The following is a 20397-nucleotide window of genomic DNA, read 5'->3' on the forward strand; positions in this document are numbered from 1 at the left end:
AGTCCTCCATGTGCCCTCCAGAGAAACTCCTCAGCATCCTGTCTGATCACTCTCTGAACACCTGATGGTTATGGGAAAGCAAACCAACTGCTGTTTCTTGACGTACCAGACACCGTTTCTCACCCCTTCATTGGCACATACTTTTATTTTCTGCCTACGCCATTTTCTCACCCTCCTATTTTTATTTATTTATTTATTTGGTTTCTGGGTCACACCCAGCAGCGCTCAGGGGTTCCTCCTGGCTCTACGCTCAGAAATCACTCCTGGCAGGCTCGGGGGGCCATAGGGGGTGCCGGGATTTGAATCACCATTCTTCTCATGCAAGGCAAACGCCCTACCTCCATGCTATCTCTCTGCCCTCACCCTCCTATTTTCTTAATAAATTATTTAACACCTAGCCTATCTTCCATTGCTGAGCTCAGTCATGTGCTCTTTCCCTGGCTGCACTTGATCCTTTTAATGAAGGCAAACCAGTAAAATGGATGTAATAAAAAAAGCTGATTGAAGCATACATAACTAAAAAAACCAGACCAGAAAAATTAAATACTAATGAAAATCAGCTGGCTTAGTGATGGGGAAACACACACATGTTTAGATCCATAAAATTAAGCATTGGATTTTGATCTATAAATTGTTTGAAAAGAAAAACGGGCTGGAACGATATCACAGCAGGTATGGCATTTACCTTGCACAAGGCCGAACTAGTTAGATCCTTGGCATTCTATATTGTCTCCTGAGCCTGCCAGGAGCGATTTCTGAGTGCAGAGCCAGAAGTAACAGCTGAGTACAGCCAGGTGTGGCCCCAATCCCACCCCCCCCAAATTATATAGTTATCAGAATAGAATATAAACTTTTTTTCAAGCTTCTAATTTTTTGCTTTGGACCACACCAATGTTGCTTAGCATTTCTCCTGATTCTACACTCAGGAATTATTCCTGAGTGCCTGAGAGACCGTAGGAGATCCAGGGATTGAACCTGCATCTGTTGCATAGAAGTCAAACGCCCTACCTATCGTACTATTATCTCAGTCCCACCATTTCTAACTTCTAAGAGGAATTTACTGTGGTTTCACATAGGTAGCATTTAGTTGTCAAGGGTTCCCTTGGTTTCCCAGGACTCTTTTTCATGTGATGTGCTTCCATAAATACAGAAAGCAAAGCTTGACTATGGAATTTTGAGTCCTCTTCAAGTCCTTTTTCAAGACATATTTCAAATACCTTGCCATTTAGCTAGAGGACTTGTATTACTGGCCAAGGGATGCTTTCACTAGGTAGAATTCATGCCTCGCATACAGACGATTTGGATTCACTCTCTTTTTGGCACCATTTTTTTGTTTGCTTTGTTTTTTGGGTCACACCCGGCGGTACTTAGGAGTTAATCCTGGCTCTGTGCTCAGAAATCGCTCCTGGTGGGCTTGGAGGACCATATGGGATGCCAGGATTCAAACCACCATCCATCTGCATGCAAGGCAAATGCTCTACCGTTGTGCTATCTCTCCGGCCCCAAGCACCATATTTTTAAAAGTCTGTGGGACTGGGAAGAAAATAGGGTGCTTGCCTTCACATGGACAATCTGGATTTAATCCCTGGCTACCCACGTGGTCCCTCAGCACCACCAGGAGTGAGTTCTGAGCACAACTGGGTGTGGTCTCTAAATAAACAATAATGAATATTTCTGTGGGGGGATACTTAGAGAAATAGATGGTCTGCATATCTTTCACCCATTACTCAAACTGGTACTTCTTATGAGTAATCACTAAGCAGTATTGCATTATCTGCCAAGGGCCTGGATTTTGTACCAACAGGGCATTTTTCTAAAGAAAGTAATAACCTTTCTATTTCCACAATACTCACCCCATAGTCATTATTCCATAAATATTTGGTGAATGATTCTGACATAAGATTCTGATGTTTGCATCAAGTTTTGTTCTATAGTATCAACTATACACAAAGTAGTGGCATTCCTTGGGACCGGAGTGATAGATTAGTAGATAGGACACTTTCCTTCCATGGAGTAAACTTGGGTTCAATTCTCAGCATCTGATAGGTTATCCTGAACAGCGCCAAGAGTGATCCTTGATTACAGAGCCAGGTGTAGCCCAGGATTACTGTATATACTCGAGTTTAAACCAAGTTTTTCTGGCACAAAATTTGTGCTGAAAACCCTGAACTTGGCTTATACTCAGGCCATACAGGTTGATTTGGTGCACGATTATCACTTTGCTATTTTGTTTGTTTGTTTTGATTTGGGTCACACCCGGCAGCGCTCAGGGATTACTCCTGGCTATGCGCGCAGAAGTCACCCATGTCAGGCTCGGGGGACCATATGGGACTCTGGGATTCGAACCACTGTCCTTCTGCATGCGAGGCAAACACCCTACCTCCATGCTATCTCTCAGGCCCCTCACTATGCTATTTTTTAATATATTGTTTTTGGGTCACACCGCCCCCAGGGGTTACTCCTGGCTCTGCGCTCAGAAATCTCCCCCTAACAGGCTCAGGAGATCATCTGGGATGCCCAGATTCAAACCACCATCCATCCTAAATCGGCTGCATGCAAGGCAAATGCCCTACTGCTGTGCTATCTGGCCCATTAAAATTTTGTTTGTTTGTTTGTTTGTTTGTTTGTTTTTTGGGTCACACCCGGCGGTGCTCAGGGGTTACTCCTAGCTGTCTGCTCAGAAATAGCTCCTGGCAGGCAAGGGGGACCATATGGGATGCCGGGATCCGCCTTTGGTCCTGGATCGGCTGCTTGCAAGGCAAACGCCGCTGTGCTATCTCTACGGGCCCCCATTAAAAGTTTTTTGTTTGTTTGTTTTGGGTTACACTCAGCAGTGCTCAGGGGTTACTCCTGGCTCTACACTCAGAAATCGCTCCTGACAGGCTCAGGGGACTATATGGGATGCCTGGATTCGAACCACTGACCTTCTGCATGCAAGGCAAACAATTTACCTCCATGCTCTCTCTCGGGCCCCCTAAAAGTATTTTTAATTCTACTTTCTTTCCTATGATGTAAAGGCATGACAGTATAGAATACTCATGCTTTCAGTGAAGAATTTCTTTTGTTTGGGGAGTCATCATATCTTACAGTGCTTAGGAGCTATTTCTGGTTCTGTGATAGGGGGAATTCATTCCCAGCAGTACTCAGGGGACCAAGTGGTGCCAAGGATCAAACTTAGTCCACTTGCATACAAAGCTTGCCCTCTGCCCTTTCAGCTATCTTTCTGGTTCAGGATTTTGTTTTTCTCTTGATCCTAATCTTACTAATTCACAAGCAAACTGACTAAAGTTTAAACAAACGTGAGCCTAGTGATTTAACATTTCTTTCCCCTAGGAGCTCTTTCTAGCCTCTGTAAGCACTTGAGTTAACAAAGTGACATAACTCGAGACTTATTTTGGAAATTTGTGAGGATGATTGATGATACTGTCTTTTTTTTTTTTTTTTTTGGTTTTTGGGCCACACCCGGCGGTGCTCAGGGGTTACTCCTGGCTGTCTGCTCAGAAATAGCTCCTGGCAGGCACGGGGGACCATGTGGGACACCGGGATTCGAACCAACCACCTTTGGTCCTGGATCGGCTGCTTGCAAGGCAAACACCGCTGTGCTATCTCTCCGGGCCTGATTGATACTGTCTTGTTAGAGACACTTCCTATGTCTTTTTTCTTTTTCTTTTTTTTTTTTTTTTTTTTTTTTTTTTTTTTTTTTTTGGTTTTTGGGCCACACCCGGTGACGCTCAGGGGTTACTCCTGGCTATGCGCTCAGAAGTCGCTCCTGGCTTGGGGGACCATATGGGACGCCGGGGGATCGAACCGCGGTCCGTCTCCTAGGCTAGCGCAGGTAAGGCAGGCACCTTACCTCGAGCGCCACCGCCCGGCCCGTCTTTTTTCTTTTTCAATTTGACTAATATTTATTGAGTACATAATAAGCCAGGTGTTCAAGTTTATAGTGGTGATGTGTAGAAATCAAAATTGAACACAAGTGAGTGGCATACAGACATGCATGCTATTAAAAATGATCTGGATGAAAACCAATTGATATCACTCATCACATGAGCAGACTAACGAAGAAAAACCACACAGTCCTATCACTAGATGGAGAAAAATCTTTTGAGAAAAAACAAGTCCCATTTACAATAAATACTTCTTGCTACTATGAATAGAAGGGACCATGTTCAACTTCATAAACAGCCTAACGAAAATGCCTATGTCTTTCTTAATGAGTTGCATGTATTCGATGTAATGAATGCCTGCTGGCAATGCTTTTTTTTTTTTTTCATTGAAGTAAAATAGCTTGAGAGAAGATACTAATTTTAAAGGGAATATGCAATAAGAGAGGGGGAGAGAGTGAAACAGATAGACAGACAGATGGGAAAGCCAAAAAGGAAAGGACATTCATGCCCTAAATAAAGACACAGGAAGGTCCAGGGAAATGGCTCAGTTGCCTGGAATTCAGGCTTTGCTTGCAAGAGGCCATGTTTGAGCCCCAGCACAGCACTGCCTTGTTCCCTGACCATCACTGGGAGTGACCCTTAAGCCCTGAACAGTGTGGGCCAAAAATGGAAATAAAAACATAAAAGACACAGGCATCTCTAGGGTAGAGTGCTTTATAATAGAGACATTGCACCCTGGAATTGTGATATGTGAGCCCCAGTAGAGTGGCAGCAGTGCTTGGCAGTGTTACAGATACCCACATTTGCCAAGCTCTGGAATCTAACTTGGGTTGCTATAAACTAGGATGGGTGGGGGTCATACATCCTGTAGGTCATATGTGGCTTGCAGGTGGGATTTGAAATTCAGTCGATCTAGGACTTGATCAATCTATGCACCATTTTGGGTGGAGGTTGGGGTCACATCTGGCAGTGCTCAGGGGTTACTCCTGGCTCTTTGCTCAGAAGTCGCTCCTGGCAGGCTCGGGGGACTCTATGGGATGCTGGAATTTGAACCACCGTCCTGCATGCAAGGTACATGCCTTACCTCCGTGCTATCTCTCTGGTCCCTCTACACACCGTTTTGAGTGCCACACTCAATGCCACATACTGGGAAATTTTTCCTCTTCTTTAAAGGAGTTCTTTTAAAGCTTCTTTGCAAAACAGGTTTCAAGACTATGAATTCTCTAAGCTGTTGCCTGTTAGCAAAGTTCTATATTCTCTCAAATCTGAATGATAATTTAACTGGATAGAATATTCTTAGTAAGGTCTTCATTTTATTGAATTTTGTGCTGTGTCCTTCCATTAGTCTCATTTGATAGATGTGCTGTATTTATTATTCACTTTTTTTTTTAATATACTAGTTCCCTTTTCTTGGGTTGGTGTTTTGTTTTGGGGCCACACCCAGTTATGCTCAGGGATTACCCCTGACTCTGCACTCAGGAATCACTCCTAGCCGTGCACAGGGGACCATATGAATGCTGGAAATTGAACCCAGGTCAGCTATGTGCCTGCTGCACTCTGGCCCCAAAACCAGGTTGTTTTTATTTGTTTATTTGTTTTTGGTTTTTTTGGTCGCATCCAGCAATACAGGGATTACCCCTGGCTCTGCATTCAGGGATTTGCATTTTTGATGGGCTCAGGGGTTAATATGAGATGCTAGGGATTGATCCCTGATCAGCTGCATGCAAGACGAGTATCTTTTTTTTTCTTTTCCTTACTTCTTCCCTGCCTATCACCTTCTCTTCTTTCTTTGTTTCTTCCTTTTATCCTTCTTTTCCTTCCTTTCATTCTTTTCCTTCCTTTCTTTTTCCCTTTCCTCCCTCCCTTCCTTTTTTCCTTCTTTCTTTCCTTTCCTTCCTTTCCTTCTTTTTCTTCCTTTCTTTTCCACTTTCCTTCCTCCCTCCCTCCCTCCCTCCCTTCCTTCCTTCCTTCCTTCCTTCCTTCCTTCCTTCCTTCCTCCCTCCCACCCTCCCTCCCTCCCTCCCTCCCTCCCTCCCTTCCTCTTCCTTCCTTCCTTCCTTCCTTCCTTCCTTCCTTCCTTCCTTCCTTCCTTCCTTCCTTCCTTCCTTCCTTCCTTCCTTCCTCCCTCCCTCCCTCCCTCCCTCCCTCCCTCCCTCCCTCCCTTCCTTCCTTCTTCCTGTATTTTTCTTTTTTTTTTCTTTTTTCTATTTTTGATTTTTGGGCCACACCCAGTAACGCTCAGGGGTTACTCCTGGCTATGTGCTCAGAAGTTGCTCCTGGCTTGGGGGACCATATGGGACACCGGGGGATCGAACCGCGGTCTGTCCAAGGCTAGCACAGGCAAGGCAGGCACCTTACCTTTAGCGCCACCGCCCTGCCCCCCTTCTTCCTGTATTTTAACCATACCTCACAATGCTCTGGGGTTACTCCTGGCAGAGTAATTTAGTAATTAACAATGCTCAGGGGAATCATATGAGATATTGGGGATCAAACCAAGGTCAGCTCTGTGCAAGGCAACCTGCTGTACAATCTGGCCCAAAGATCCTTTTTGATCTATTGTGTCTCTATATTTGGATTTTGTCATTTTGAGTATATTTTCAATGGGACATTTTATGCTCATTGAACCCTGGGAAGTTCGTACAGATGATGTTTTTAAATTATTGTTTCTTCATTACATTGGCTTTTCTGTGATGCTGGAACTCTGATGATTCTTTCATCGTTCCTCTTTTTGTTTTGTTTTGTTTTTTTCGGGGCACACCCTCAGGGGTTACTCCTGGCTAAGTGCTCAGAAATTGCCCCTGGCTTGGGGGGACCATATGGGATGCCGGGGGATCGAACCGTGGTCCTTCCTTGGCTAGCGCTTGCAAGGCAGACACCTTACCTCTAGCGCCACCTTACCAGCCTCTCATCGTTCCTCTTGAACTCACCGCGCACACACCCCAGTTCTCTGATATGCTGTTCATTTCTTTTGAAAGGATTTCCCACCTTCTGCTATTTCCTTTTGGTTTCCTCCTCCTCCTCTTGAAGCTTTTAGGTCTTTTTGCTTAGGTGTTGTTTTTCTGTTGTTCAGAGTTTCTATTGATTTTTTTAAATGTTACCTACATGTTCTTCATTTGTCATTTCTTGTTATTTGGATCACACCCGGCAGTGCTCAGGGGTTCCTCCTGGCTCTATGCTCAGAAATTGCCCCTGGCAGGCACAGGTGACCATATGGGGATGCCGGGATTCAAACCACCATCCTTCTGCATGAAAGGCAAATGCCTTACCTCCATGCTATCTCTCCAGCCCCTCATTAGTCATTTCTAATTGTAGTAGTTTTATCATTCAGACTTTCATATTTTCTTGTGCTTTGCTAATTATCTATGCTGTCATCTCTTTGAACTCACTGAACACCCTAATCATAAACACTATCTGCGGGTTTTTCGGTGTTCAGGTCTTTGGTAATATTGTTTTGCTCATTGTAGGCTTTTGTGTGTTTTTCTCAATGATTTTCTAGTGTTCTTGCTGTGCTGAGAATATTTGTAGTTATCCCTCCTGGAAGATATTGAGGGATTAAAGTTGTTCTCTACCTGATCTTCCCTTTCTCAAAGAGTGACAGGAAGAATGACAGAGAAGCATGTAATTTGCTGAGTAGATATGTCATGTGGCCATATGAATGGTTGCATGCTTCAGGGGTTGTGGTGTAGGCCCTTAATATAGCACAGGTAGGGTGTGAAGGCTGCTGGAACCTACCTTAGGGAGGGGCTCTGCCTCCCTCCCCTGTCCAAGTAGGCTCAGAGAAGACTCAAAGATGTCAGTCAGAAGTAGGCCTCACCTGAGATGGTGGAGCAGTAAGCAGGTTAGGCAAATTATACTTTTGTGTTGGGCCAACATCTGGCAGTGCTCTGGGCTTACTCTAGGCTCTACTCTCAGGGTTCACTCCTGTGTGGTGTCTAGGATTGAACCTGGTCAGACACATTCAAAGCAAACATATTACCTGCTGTACTAGCACTCTGGCCCAGTGAATTTTACTTTTTAAAAGTTGATAATTTTGTGGACCAGAGAGATAACACAGCAGATGTAAGATGGGGCATGATAAGGCATCTTCTGGGTGTGCTGCACTAAAGAGCTAAAAAGAAATAAACAGGGGCTGGAGAGATAGCATGGAGGTAAGGCGTTTGCCTTTCATGCAAGAGGTCATCGGTTCGAATCCCAGCATCCCATATGGTCCCCCGTGCCTGCCAGGAGCAATTTCTGAGCATGGAGCCAGGAGTAACCCCTGAGCACTGCCGGGTGTGACCCAAAAACCACAAAAAAAAAAAAAAAAAGAAATAAACAAAGGAGAAAAATACGGGGTCAGAGAGATAGCACAGAGGTAGGGCGTTTGTCTTGCATGCAGCTGGTCCAGGACGAATGGTGATTTGAATCCCAGCATCCCATATGGTCCCCTGTGCCTGACAGGAGCGATTTCTGAGTACAGAGTCAGGAGTAAGCCCTGAGCACCACCGGGTGTGACCCCCCTCCCCAATTTTTTCCAAAGGAGAAAAATATAACCCACTAATGTCCATGAGTATTCCCTGTTTGTTGTTTTGGCTGCATTGGCGATGCTCAGGACTTACTACTGGCTCTCTGCTCAGGGACCACTCCTAGTGGGCACTGGGGAGACCATATGGGATGGAACCAAGGTTGGCTGTGTGTGAGTCAAGTGCCCTACAGCTGTGCTATCTCTTTGGCCTCTCTCTTGTTTCTATATCTTTTAAAATATGGTTGGTTTTTTTTTTCAGGGCTAAAGCCATGGTCAAGCAGATTGGGCATTTGCCATGTACTTTTGCTGTACTACTGTTTCACCATACTATAGCTTTTACCCCTAAGTACTCTCTTAGATTTTGGGTTTTGTATGTTACTTGGGAATATGTTATAAATGCATTTGTTGGAATTCTTAAATGGTCAAATGTGTGCTCTAGTGGAAAAGAAGAATAGTTGTGTGCCAGAGTTTCAGCTATAGAAATATGAAGTCTGTGTAACAATAACTGCTTTTCTTTTTCTTTGGTTTGTTTGGTTTTTTTCTGGTCACACCCGGCAGCACTCAGGGGTTACTCCTGGCACTATGCTCAGAAATCGCTCCTGGCAGGCACAGGGAATCATATGGGATGCCGGGATTAGAACCACCAACCTTTTGCATGCAAGGCAAACACCTTACCTACATGCTATCTCTCTGGCCCCAATAACTTTTCTTTTCTTTTCTTTTCTTTTTTTGGTTTTTGGGCCACACCCAGCAGTGCTCAGGGGTTACTCCTGGCTGTCTGCTCAGAAATAGCTCCTGGCAGGCACGGGGGACCATATGAGACACTGGGATTCAAACCAACCACCTTTGGTTCTGGATCGGCTGCTTGCAAGGCAAACACCGTTGTGCTATCTCTCAGGGCCCCCAATAACTGCTTTTCTAACCCTAGTGTTAGATAATGACCATTAAAATGGCCCTTAATACATGATTCCTGTTTCTGTCCAAAAGCAAATTTTTATCACTTATTTTTATAGAATGAACTGCATTTTGGTTTTCATTATTTTGTGATAGAAATTAATTTTTTTATTTTTTAATTTTGAGTCACACCTGGTGGTGCTCAGGGGTTACTCTTGTCTCTCAGAAATCACCCCAGCAGGCTCAGGGGACCATATGGGATGTCAAGGATCTAACCAGGTCAGCCTCATGCAAGGCAAGCACCCTACGTCTGTGCTATTACTCTGACCTCAGAAATTTATTTCTTAACAACTGACTTATTGTTCATGCTTGATTCTTTCTCTCGATGTGTGTGTGTGTGTGTGTGTGTGTGTGTGTGTGTGTGTGTGTGTGTGTGTGTGTGTGAGAAGTTCCACACCCTTTAATGCTCAGAAGTTTCTCCTGGCTTTACACTTACGAATTATTCCTGGTGGGCTGAGGGTGCCAACTTTGAACCCTGATCAGCTGCATGCAAGGCAAGTACCCTTCTTCACTGTTCTATCACTCCAAACCCTCAATCAGGAAACTCTTACTAGTTTAGTAAGAACACCCTGGAAGGATTCAGAGATTTGAACGCTTCTTCTAAAACCCAAACCAAGCCCAAATCTGGTGTCACTATAGTAACAAAGCTGTTACTATGGGTAAGTGTCTTCTTTAAGATCTGGCAAAACCTTTCTGGAAAGCAATATGGAGATTCCTCTAAAAACTGAAAATTGAGCTCCCATACGATCCAGCTATTTCACTCCTACGAATATACCCTAGGAACACAAAAATACAATACAAAAATCCCTTCCTCACACCTATATTCATTGCAGCGCTATTTACCATCGCCAGACTCTGGAAACATACAAGATGCCCTTCACCAGACGAATGGCTAAAGAAACTGTGGTACATATACACAATGGAATATTGTGCAGCCGTCAGGAGAGATGAAGTCATGAAATTTTCCTATACATGGATGTACATGGAATCTATTATGCTGAGTGAAATAAGTCAAAGAGAGAGAGAAAGACGCAGAATGGTCTCACTCATCTATGCGTTTTAAGAAAAATGAAAGACATTCTTGCAATTATTTTCAGAGACAAAAGAGAGGAGGGCTGGAAGTTACAGCCCACTTCATGAACCTCACCACAAAGAGTGATGAGTTTAGTTAGAGAAATAACTACATTGCGAACTATCTTAACAATGAGAATGTATGAGGGAAATAGAAAGCCTGTCTAGAGTACAGGTGGGGGCAGGAAGGGGAAGAGCGATATTTGGAACATTGGTGGTGGGAATGTTGCACTGGTAATGGGGGGTGTCCTCTTATATAACTGAAACCCAACCACAATCATGTTTGTAACCAAGGTGTTTAAATAAAAAAAATATTATTTAAAACAAAAACAAAAAAGATCTGGCAAAAGCATCACAAATTCACCCTGTTAGAAAATTAATTATTAATCTTGTCAAAGAAGAGATTCCAAGTCCTTTTCATCCTGGTCACTAGACTTTGGACTGAAATACATTTGATATTTATTCTATCAGCTACAAGTGGCTCATTACACAGAACATTATTGATTAAGGGCTTGGGGGCTACATACAGTGGTGCTCAAGGGCTTACTCCTGGCTCTGGGCTTAGAAATCACTTTCAGATAACTGGGGGACCATATGCTATTTTGGTTATCGAATCAGGTCTGCCACAGGTAAGGCAAATGCTTTTTCTCTGTACACAGTGGCCCAAAACATACCTTATTTAATCTTATATATATATATATTTTTTTTTTTGGTTTTTGGGCCACACCCGTTTGACGCTCAGGGGTTACTCCTGGCTATGTGCTCAGAAATCGCCCCTGGCTTGGGGGGACCATATGGGACGCCGGGGGATCGAACCGCGGTCCGTTCCTTGGCTAGCGCTTGTAGGGCAGACACCTTACCTCTAGCGCCACCTTCCCGGCCCCTAATCTTATATTTTTTCTGTATGAAATATTTTTGTGTCATTCCCATGTAATGTTTTCTTTTTTTTCTTTTTTTTTTTTGAGAGCTAAATTTCCTATTGGATATATTACATTTTTTTTACCTCTTACTTTTTTTTATTTAAACACCTTGATTATATACATGATTGTGTTTGGGTTTCAGTCATGTAAAGAACACCACCCATCACCAGTGCAACATTCCCCTCACCAATGTCCCAAATCTCCCTCCTCCCCACCCGACTCCCACCTGTACTCTAAACATACATTCTCATTATTAGGATAGTTCAAAATGTAGTTATTTCTCTAACTAAACTCATCCCTGTTTGCAGTGAGCTTCATGAGGTGAGCTGTAATTTCCAGCTCTTTTCTCTTTTGTGTCTGAAAATTGTTATTGCAAGAATGTCTTTCATTTTTCTTAAAACGCATAGTCTCTCTCTGACTTATTTCACTCAACATAATAGATTCCATGTACATCCATGTATAGGAGAATGTCATGACTTCATCTCTCCTGACAGCTGCATAATATTCCATTGTGTATATGTACCACAGTTTCTTTAGCCATTCATCTGTTGAAGGGTATCTTGGCTGTTTCTAGAGTCTTGCTATGGTAAATAGTGCTGCAATGAATATAGGTGTAAGGAAGGGTTTTTGTATTGTATTTTTGTGTTCCTAGGTTATATTCCTAGGAGTGGCATAGCTGGGTCGTCCCATGTAATATTTTCAAATGCCCAAGGCTTTCTTTTTGTATTTACCTTCTTAGCCTTGATATGTACCCCCTCTTTCGAGGAATTGGAATAGTCTTTGTTTTGTGTGTGTGTGTGTGTGTGTGTGTGTGTGTGTGGTCACACTCAGCAATGTACAGGAATTATTTCTGGCTTTGAGCTCAGGATTTATTCTTGACAGGGATCAGGGGACCATATGGGATGTCAGGGATTGAATTTGGGTCAGCCATGTGCAAGGCAAGTGCCCTACCTGCTATACTATCTCTCAGGCCCTACCCAGAACAGTATTCTTATTCTTTTTTATCTAATGAATCCCTAATTGTCCATTCAATGTTCATTTTAGATATTACTATTTTCATGAAAACAAAGTCCTTTGTTTTTTCATTACATACTATCATATCCTATATATCAATCATCACTAAAAAGAATGTAGTTAGATATTTATTGTCATTTTTTTTGTTTTTGATTTTGGTTTTGGGATCACACCTGGTGGTGCTCAGGGATCACTTATGGCTCTACATTCAGGAGTCATTCCTGGCAGTGCTCAGGGGACCATATGGGATGCCAAGGATCAAACCTGGGTCAGCCAAATATAAGACAAACACCCTACCCACTGTGCTATTGCTCTGGCCCCACTACCTGTTATTCTTAAGGGCAGGAACTATGTCTGTATAATTTTTCTGTTATTTATAGTGTTACATATAAATGCATCAGTGTTTAGGAACTGATCACTATATGATTATGGCAAATAAATGTCATAATCAGGTGTTGAATGCCTCGCTTTATAAAATGTTAAAAACCTCCCTTTTTTAAATTACACCATACATATAAACTAACAGGAGGTATTTATTTTGTTTTTGTTTTAGTTATTGTTTTGCTTTATTTGGGGGTGACATTCAAGTAGCACTGAAAAGGGAGTGCTTCTCCTGACTTGCTCTGTTCTTGAGGGCCATTCCTGGCAGAACTTAGGATACTGTGCAGAACTGGAGCCTTGGTTTCCTGCATGCAAACTGTGCCTTCAGGTTGTTGAGCTATCTCTCCCACACCGGAAGTTATTTCTACATGAAATTACCCAAGACATTCTTCCTCAACTATATTCAAAATAGGCTTACTCTAAAAGTTATTCATTAACTTACCTAGGGTGTGGTTCATGCTGACCAGGCTATGGTTCAGAAATAAGGAACTGAAAGTCTTCTACAAGTTCTGTGTGGGTGAGCTCTTTCAGAGTTCTACCTTTTGTGCAGCTATTTTTCAAGAAAAGAGGGTGGAAAACGCTCAAGGACGGTATATTCCATTAAGAAACATTATAAGAGGTGGATATTGCTAGTCTACCAGTGTTTCTGACTTCCTGTTGAGCTGAAAACAACTTTCTTGTCAAAGCCAAGCCAAGCCTCAGAAATGAAGACTCCTCAATCTTTTAAGGAACAAACAGAATGCATTGTGAATGCTCTTCTCGAAGAGTTTAGTGGTCCCACAGTGCAACATTCTGCTTGTAGGTCATTCTGTGTGGATGAAACAGATTCAGGTAAGTTCCCCAGCTTGTAGTAGTGATTTCAAATCAAGGAAAGGATTTCAGGGGCCGGAGAGATAGCATGGAGGTAAGGCATTTGCCTTGCATGCAGAAGGATGGTGGTTCGAATCCCTGCACCCCATATGGTCCCCCGAACCTGCCAGGAGCGATTTCTGAGCATAGAGTCTAGAGTAGCCCCTCAGTGCTGCTGGGTGTGACCCAAAAATAAAAAAACAAAAACAATCAAATCAATGAAAAAAAATTTTTTTCAATGAAAGAATTTGAGTATGTTTTCGGCTCATGTTTCAAAAAGTAAACCAACTGGGCCCGGAGAGATAGCACAGCGGCGTTTGCCTTGCAAGCAGCCAATCCAGGACCAAAGGTGGTTGGTTCGAATCCCAGTGTCCCATATGGTCCCCCGTGCCTGCCAGGAGCTATTTCTGAGCAGACAGCCAGGAGTAACCCCTGAGCACCGCCGGGTATGCCCCAAAAACAAAAACAAAAACAAAAAAAAAGTAAACCAACTTTCATCAATAAATACCTGAAGTCTTCATGGAATGGGGTCTATGTTGAGAGATTTTTCTCTATTTCTATTTTTTTTTAATGACAAAACATTAAAGATAGATTTGGGAAAGAATGGCCCCAATATTATCTAACAGTCTAAAGAAAAACATCTCCAACTCTCAAACTCTTGGGACTTCCATTTCTTCAAGCATTTTGACAAGCATGACCTGTGTTCTATCTTAGGAGTGGCTTGCTCTTTCGATGTGGCCATCATCGCTGGTCGACTTCGGCAAATTGGTGATGCGTACAATGGGGATTTGGAAGCTTCTGTCCGAGACATCATTGCAGAAACCAGCCTTGTACAGGTCACTTTTCTACTTACTTCTTTCCTCCACTTCCCATTATTTTCTGATTTTATTTTGTTTTCCTATTTCAGTGACACTTTATCTTACCTAAACTCCTTTATGCTCACTTGAAATGTTTTGTTTTGTTTTGTTTTGGGCCACACCCGGTGACACTTGGGTTACTCCTGGCTATGCACTCAGAAATTGCTCCTGGCTTGAGGGAACCATATGGGATGCCAGGGGATCGAACTGTGATCTGTCCTGGGTCAGCCACATGCAAGGCAAACGCCCTACCGCTGTGCCATTGTGCCAGCCCCTCACTCGAAATGTTTAGTGAAAGTTTTAGGGGTTTATGTTCATCCAGCTAGACACATTAGGGATTCTCTCAAGTTGCCAATTCTTTGGGAATTAACCAAAACCTATGTGATACTGAGATGATAAGATTTTAGTATCACTAATCAATTTTCAGATTCTTTCCATTTGCAATTCATTATAATTATTATAGTGGCATAGAGAATATCTACAATTCTTTATTCTTTGCTGTTTGTTCTGTCTTGGTTTTAGTTTGGAGAATACACCTGTTGGTACTCAGGGCTCTCCTGGTTCTGCACTTAGGGATCACTCCTGGCAGGGTTTGGGGGACCATTTGAGATTCTGGGGATTAAACCTGGGTCAGCCATATCTGCAAGGCCTGTGTCCTACCCACTGTACCCACTGTGCTGGCCCCTCTTTGTCGAGCCCAAATGGGATCTTATTCTATTAAATAATTAAAAAGTGAATAACAATTCTTCTAGGTCTTTTTATGCTTCATTGTAATAGCATCTGTTTTTTGTAAATATAATTCTGTGTATATCATTAATTATAATTAATTAATATTAATATAAATATAATTCTGTGTAACAGTTTTCCAGTCTAGAGCACCAAATTCAAATTTAAAAATTCAAATAGTTAACAGGTTTAAAACAGTTGTGGAACTATAAATATTTTAGTATTTTGTTCTTGATAAGAAAATTTATCTACTTATGTGATAGTTTTAATACTTACTTTGCTGGGAGTAGCCATCTTTGTTTTTCTCCAGGTCCAGCAATGGAGATACATGCAGGAAGGACATGCCGTTGCTGGGTCTAACGCAAAAGGGATAAAACCCTTCTTGCATTCCAGTAGGGCATATCGGGCTTTCTACCAAAATGCTGATCTCTGGCACTAGCATTTGGACTCTGTGTTGGCCATAAAGACCACAGAAAATGTTCCAGACATTGCTAATAAATATTGTACTGGCAGCTAAAATGAATGTATTACTTACTATGAGCTAGATGGTATTCTAAATGCTTTATATCAATGATCACCTTTGATTCTTACACTTAAAGAAACTATATTCCATACACAGCCTCTCCTCAACTATAAGTAACATTGGTTTTATTTCATTTTGAAGCCGTACCAGTTGTGTTTAGGCCTTTATTCCCAGCTCTACACTCAGGGATTACTCCTGGCAGTCTTAGGGAACCATACCAGGTGCTGCAGATTGCACCAGGATCGCCCGCATGCAAGGCAAGCACCCTACCCACTGTTTTATCTCTTGGACATCCCCCTACTACATATAAGAAACACCAAGGGGGGTCAGAGAGATAGTACATTGGTAGGGTGTTTGTCTTGCATGCGGTTGACCCAGGATGGATGCAGGTTCAATCCCCAGCATCCCATATGGATATGGTTCCCTGAGCCAGGAGCTATTTCTGAGAGCAGAGCCAGGAGTAACCCCTGAGCACCCTTGGGTGTGCCCCTCCCCCAAAGTTAACAAAACAAAAAGAAAAGAGAAGAAAAAAAGAAAAGAAATGCCTAGACTATTTATTCAGTCTATTCAAAAACCTAGAAATTTTCATAGTATGCAAGAAACCCTCAGTATTTGCTGACTTACTATCGACCTAAGTAGACAAGGAAACAGAGGAGGAGGTAAAACAAGTAGTGAAATAAGTAAACATTGAGTTTAGGATTTGAGCCCTACTGGGGCTCTACCACACTTCTTTGACCACTGACTTAAATCCCTACACTATGTCACAGCAGATCTTGCTCAGTTCCATTTTCCAGCTTGTAGAACTAAGATTTAGAGAGAGAAAGAGGAAGAGAACAAATGAATCTATCTTTTTGGCTTCAGAGAGTTCTAGATTTTGGTCCTTAAAACAATACCTTCACAAATGAACACTTGGTCTATCGTGTCCTTCAGAGTTTTCTTTCAATCATCATATTTTTCTTTTAATTTTTCATCATTATCAATTGTATCTTATATCAGTGGTTTGATGGGCTACTGAAGTTTTCCCTAATATTTTAATACTGTAATAATAAATGATAAAATATGGCCAGAGAGTCAGAACAGGGTAAAGCATTTGCCTTGTATAGGTCAATTATTTGCTCCAGTTTGAATTTCCAGCATTACCTAAAATTATGAGTACAGAGTCAGAAATAGCCCATGATTACCACTGGATGTGGCCCAAATCCCTTCCTAAGCAATAATCCCAAATATTACTTTTGATACAGCCAATGATAGGAACATTTTTCTGCTCTTTGGGGAATACTTTCTTTCTGCACCTACAATACCCTGCTTGTTATTGTTTTTCGTTTTTAAAAATAATATTTCAGGGCCGGAGCGGTGGCACAGTGGTAGGGTGTTTGCCTTACAAGTGACTGACCTAGATGAACCATGCTTCCATCCCCAGCGACCCATATGGTCCCCCAAAGCCAGGAGCGATTTCTGTGCACATAGCCAGGAGTAACTCCTGAGCATCACTGGGTGTGGCCCAAAAACCAAATAATAAAATAATAATGATGATGATGATAATTCACTACTGTACCCTATGTCTCTCCTCAGGCAGAAACGAAATTCCAGGAAGTAGTAGAATCTCTCAGCAAGACCTGGTGTGCTCAGGATTCGAGTTTAGTTTATGAAAGAGCTGTCTTGGGCCTGTCAGTGAAAGTCCTGGAATATGTGGTCCCTAAAGCTCCCCAAATCGGAAGACAGCTGGCTAGAGCTATGATCAACATGATCAGTAGCATTGAAGGGTATATCCAGGACCAGGGAGGATGGGTAAGTATGCGGGACTCCTGACTTAGTTCTTCATTTGCCCTAATTTGGAACTCATACTTGGGTCTTCTATTTAATCACCAAACAGGAAACTAGTTCTCCCTATTTTGTTGAAAATGCTGACATTTCTTACCATGAAAGAGGGGGAACAGTCAGGAATTTAGCCTGACATTTAAAATGCTGTTTGGCAATTTTGTAAAAGTAATTTATATCTCTGATTCATAACCATCTCTGAAATACATCGGCAGTAGAGTTCTAATCTCAGCTCAGCCTCATTCGTTTTGCCTGCTGAAATTCTGGGTTTTACTTCTCTAACATCTTGGGGAAGGTATTGAGGAAGATCAGAAGTATCTTACTATTATTCACTGGGAAAAGAGTATATCTACTGTGGTGGTAACAACAGATGACCTGTCATTTAAAGTCCATGTCTTTTACTAGAACTGCATTCATAGCCCACTCATCTCATATCCAGGGGCCAGCAAATATCTTAGTAATAACTGCATTCCCTGAAGATATTTTTCATATTAGCTCTTCTTTCTTTAGAAGGTTTATGGAGTACATCCTTTGTTTTTAATGAAATTTTAATTATAAATTAATATTTTATTAATTGTTAATTAATAAATTAACAATAATATCAATTATTCCTATTGATTTAATATAGATGTTATATTATTACTATTGATGCCAGAATTATTACTATTAATTCAATTAGAGATTTTTTTTAAACCTTATAGTTTGAAATCAAATACAAATAACTTATTTGAATGAATATTTCAGGGCCTTAACAGTACGTGCAAATACATTATGGCAGATATTATTGGCCTAAAATGTTAAGACATTGGCATAGATGCCAACTTTATGAACTTTTTGCCAATTAGATTTGTTTTCGATGGCTAATATGTATACATAAAATATTCAAAAAGAAAGTATTAGTTCTGTAGGCAGTGGCTTAGGTCCTATCTTGATATATAAGCATGTCCTGTGAAAATAGAATCTTCTTAGCACTGGATACTCCAAGTCCTCATAGGATTCCACAGGGATATTGGAAGTGTTGGCTTCTTTTACCAGAGGCCCAGTTATGAACTCCTTCTGTGAAGTACATGTCTTTGACTGTAGGCTATTTATTATCCTTTCTAGGAAAATCTGGAGAGCTAAAGAAGAGGTCAAACCAATTCCCAACAAAGCATTACTTCCTCTTTGATCAAGAACTGATTTCTGCAACCAAAATGATAACCAACAATCTCACCATCTGCAGTACACAGAGAAATTCACCCTTGGCCTTGGTTGCAAAAATCATATTACCTCATCATGGGTGTAGTAGGGAAGGGGAGAGGCATGAAAGTGGAGCACTAGAGATAACACTTCTTGGGCACTACAATGGTGGTAAAGTACAGTAACCTGTAACTTTAAAACCAGGAGCTTTTTACACAACTAAAGTATAATTGAGAAACCAACAAAAGTAATATAAAAACAAGAATAAATAAATGACAACCCTGTCAGAAAAACACTTTCTTTGGGACAGCATTGAACTTAATGGGGCTAACTTATTCTTTACTAATGGTTCAAAGTAAGAACAGCCTCCAGAGATTTATGGCAATTTAATATTTTCTTCTTTTTTTTTTTTTTTTTTGGTTTTTGGGTCACACTCGGCAGTGCTCAGGGGTTATTCCTGGCTCCAGGCTCAGAAATTGCTCCTGGCAGGCACGGGGGACCATATGGGACGCTGGGATTTGAACCGATGACCTCCTGCATGAAAGGCAAACGTCTTACCTCCATGCTATCTCTCCAGCCCCAATTTAATATTTTCTATTATGTATGTGAGTTTTAATGAGATTTTTGTGGAGTCACAAAGCAATGACTTGTTAGTTGTGAAAATCCTGGTAGTAGGGCAAGTTTTTGCTGGAGTCATTCTGAGGGAAAGGGAATACACAGTCAACTATTCCTTCAGTTAGCCTTATTTGTAACAGCTTCACTTAATGTGCATACTTCAGGATTTCAGAGAGATTTCGAGTTGGAAAGATTTATTTTAAGTTGAAGATTTTCTTTTAATTTCCCAATCTAGGGTCCAAAGAGATAGCACAGCAATAGGGCATTTGCCTTGCATGTAGCCAACCTGGGAGGTACCCAACTCGATTCCCAGCATCCCATATGGTCCCCCAGCCTGCCAGGGGCGATTTCTGAGTGCAGATCTAGGAGTAACCCCTGAACTCTGCTGGGTATGGCCCAAATACCAATCAATAAAGTTTAAAAATTAAAAAAAATCCCAATCTTCATTTCACCTAGGTGAAATTACACCTAAGTAGGATAATTGTATTTATTTTTGAAGTTGGAGGCAAACATAAAAAATAGCACTTTCTAGAGTTGGAGAGATAGCATGGAGGTAAGGTGTTTGCCTTGCATGTAGAGGATGGCAGTTTGAATCCTGGCATCCCATATGGTCTCCCTAGTCTTTTGGGAACCATTTCTGAGCGTCGAGCCAGGAGTAACCCCTGAGCGCTGCTGGGTGTGACCCAAAAACCAAAATAAATAAATAAATAAATAAAATAGCACTTTCTTTGTTCAGCCACCCTTGCATGGCAATCATCAAAGAACTGATGAAACACTTGCCATGTTTTTACATCTCCAGGATGAAGAAAGTACTCACCCACAGCAAGAACAGCAGGGTCACCCAAATGCAGACTGTGAGTATAGTAAGGCTCACCTATTACTTGTGAATGTCTAGATTGCTGATTTCTAGGTCATATTCCTAGATTTTATTTATTTAATTCTTAGGTTCTAAAGAAACCCAAGCTACCTTTAAAACCAGTTCCAAGGGTAATTCTAATGTACATCTAAGACATTGAAAACCATTAAAGAAAACACTGAAAATGGTTCCCCAGAGGCCAGATCCAACCTACTGTGCTTTTGTAAACAAGATTTTATTGGA

General features: G+C 41.7%; 1 protein-coding gene across 1 annotated transcript; it reads left to right on the forward strand.

The window, feature by feature from the left end:
• The first annotated feature begins 13435 nt into the window (after positions 1-13435).
• Positions 13436-18640, forward strand: BCL2L15 (BCL2 like 15). The gene is made up of 4 exons (XM_049765822.1): positions 13436-13562; positions 14295-14416; positions 17259-17474; positions 18609-18640. Exons 1-4 carry the CDS (start codon positions 13436-13438, stop codon positions 18624-18626), a joined length of 483 nt encoding a protein of 160 aa, XP_049621779.1. The 3' UTR covers positions 18627-18640.
• The last annotated feature ends 1757 nt before the right edge of the window (positions 18641-20397 follow it).

The sequence above is a fragment of the Suncus etruscus genome, chromosome 19 (genome assembly GCF_024139225.1).
Source record: "Suncus etruscus isolate mSunEtr1 chromosome 19, mSunEtr1.pri.cur, whole genome shotgun sequence".
Lineage (NCBI taxonomy): Eukaryota > Metazoa > Chordata > Mammalia > Eulipotyphla > Soricidae > Suncus > Suncus etruscus.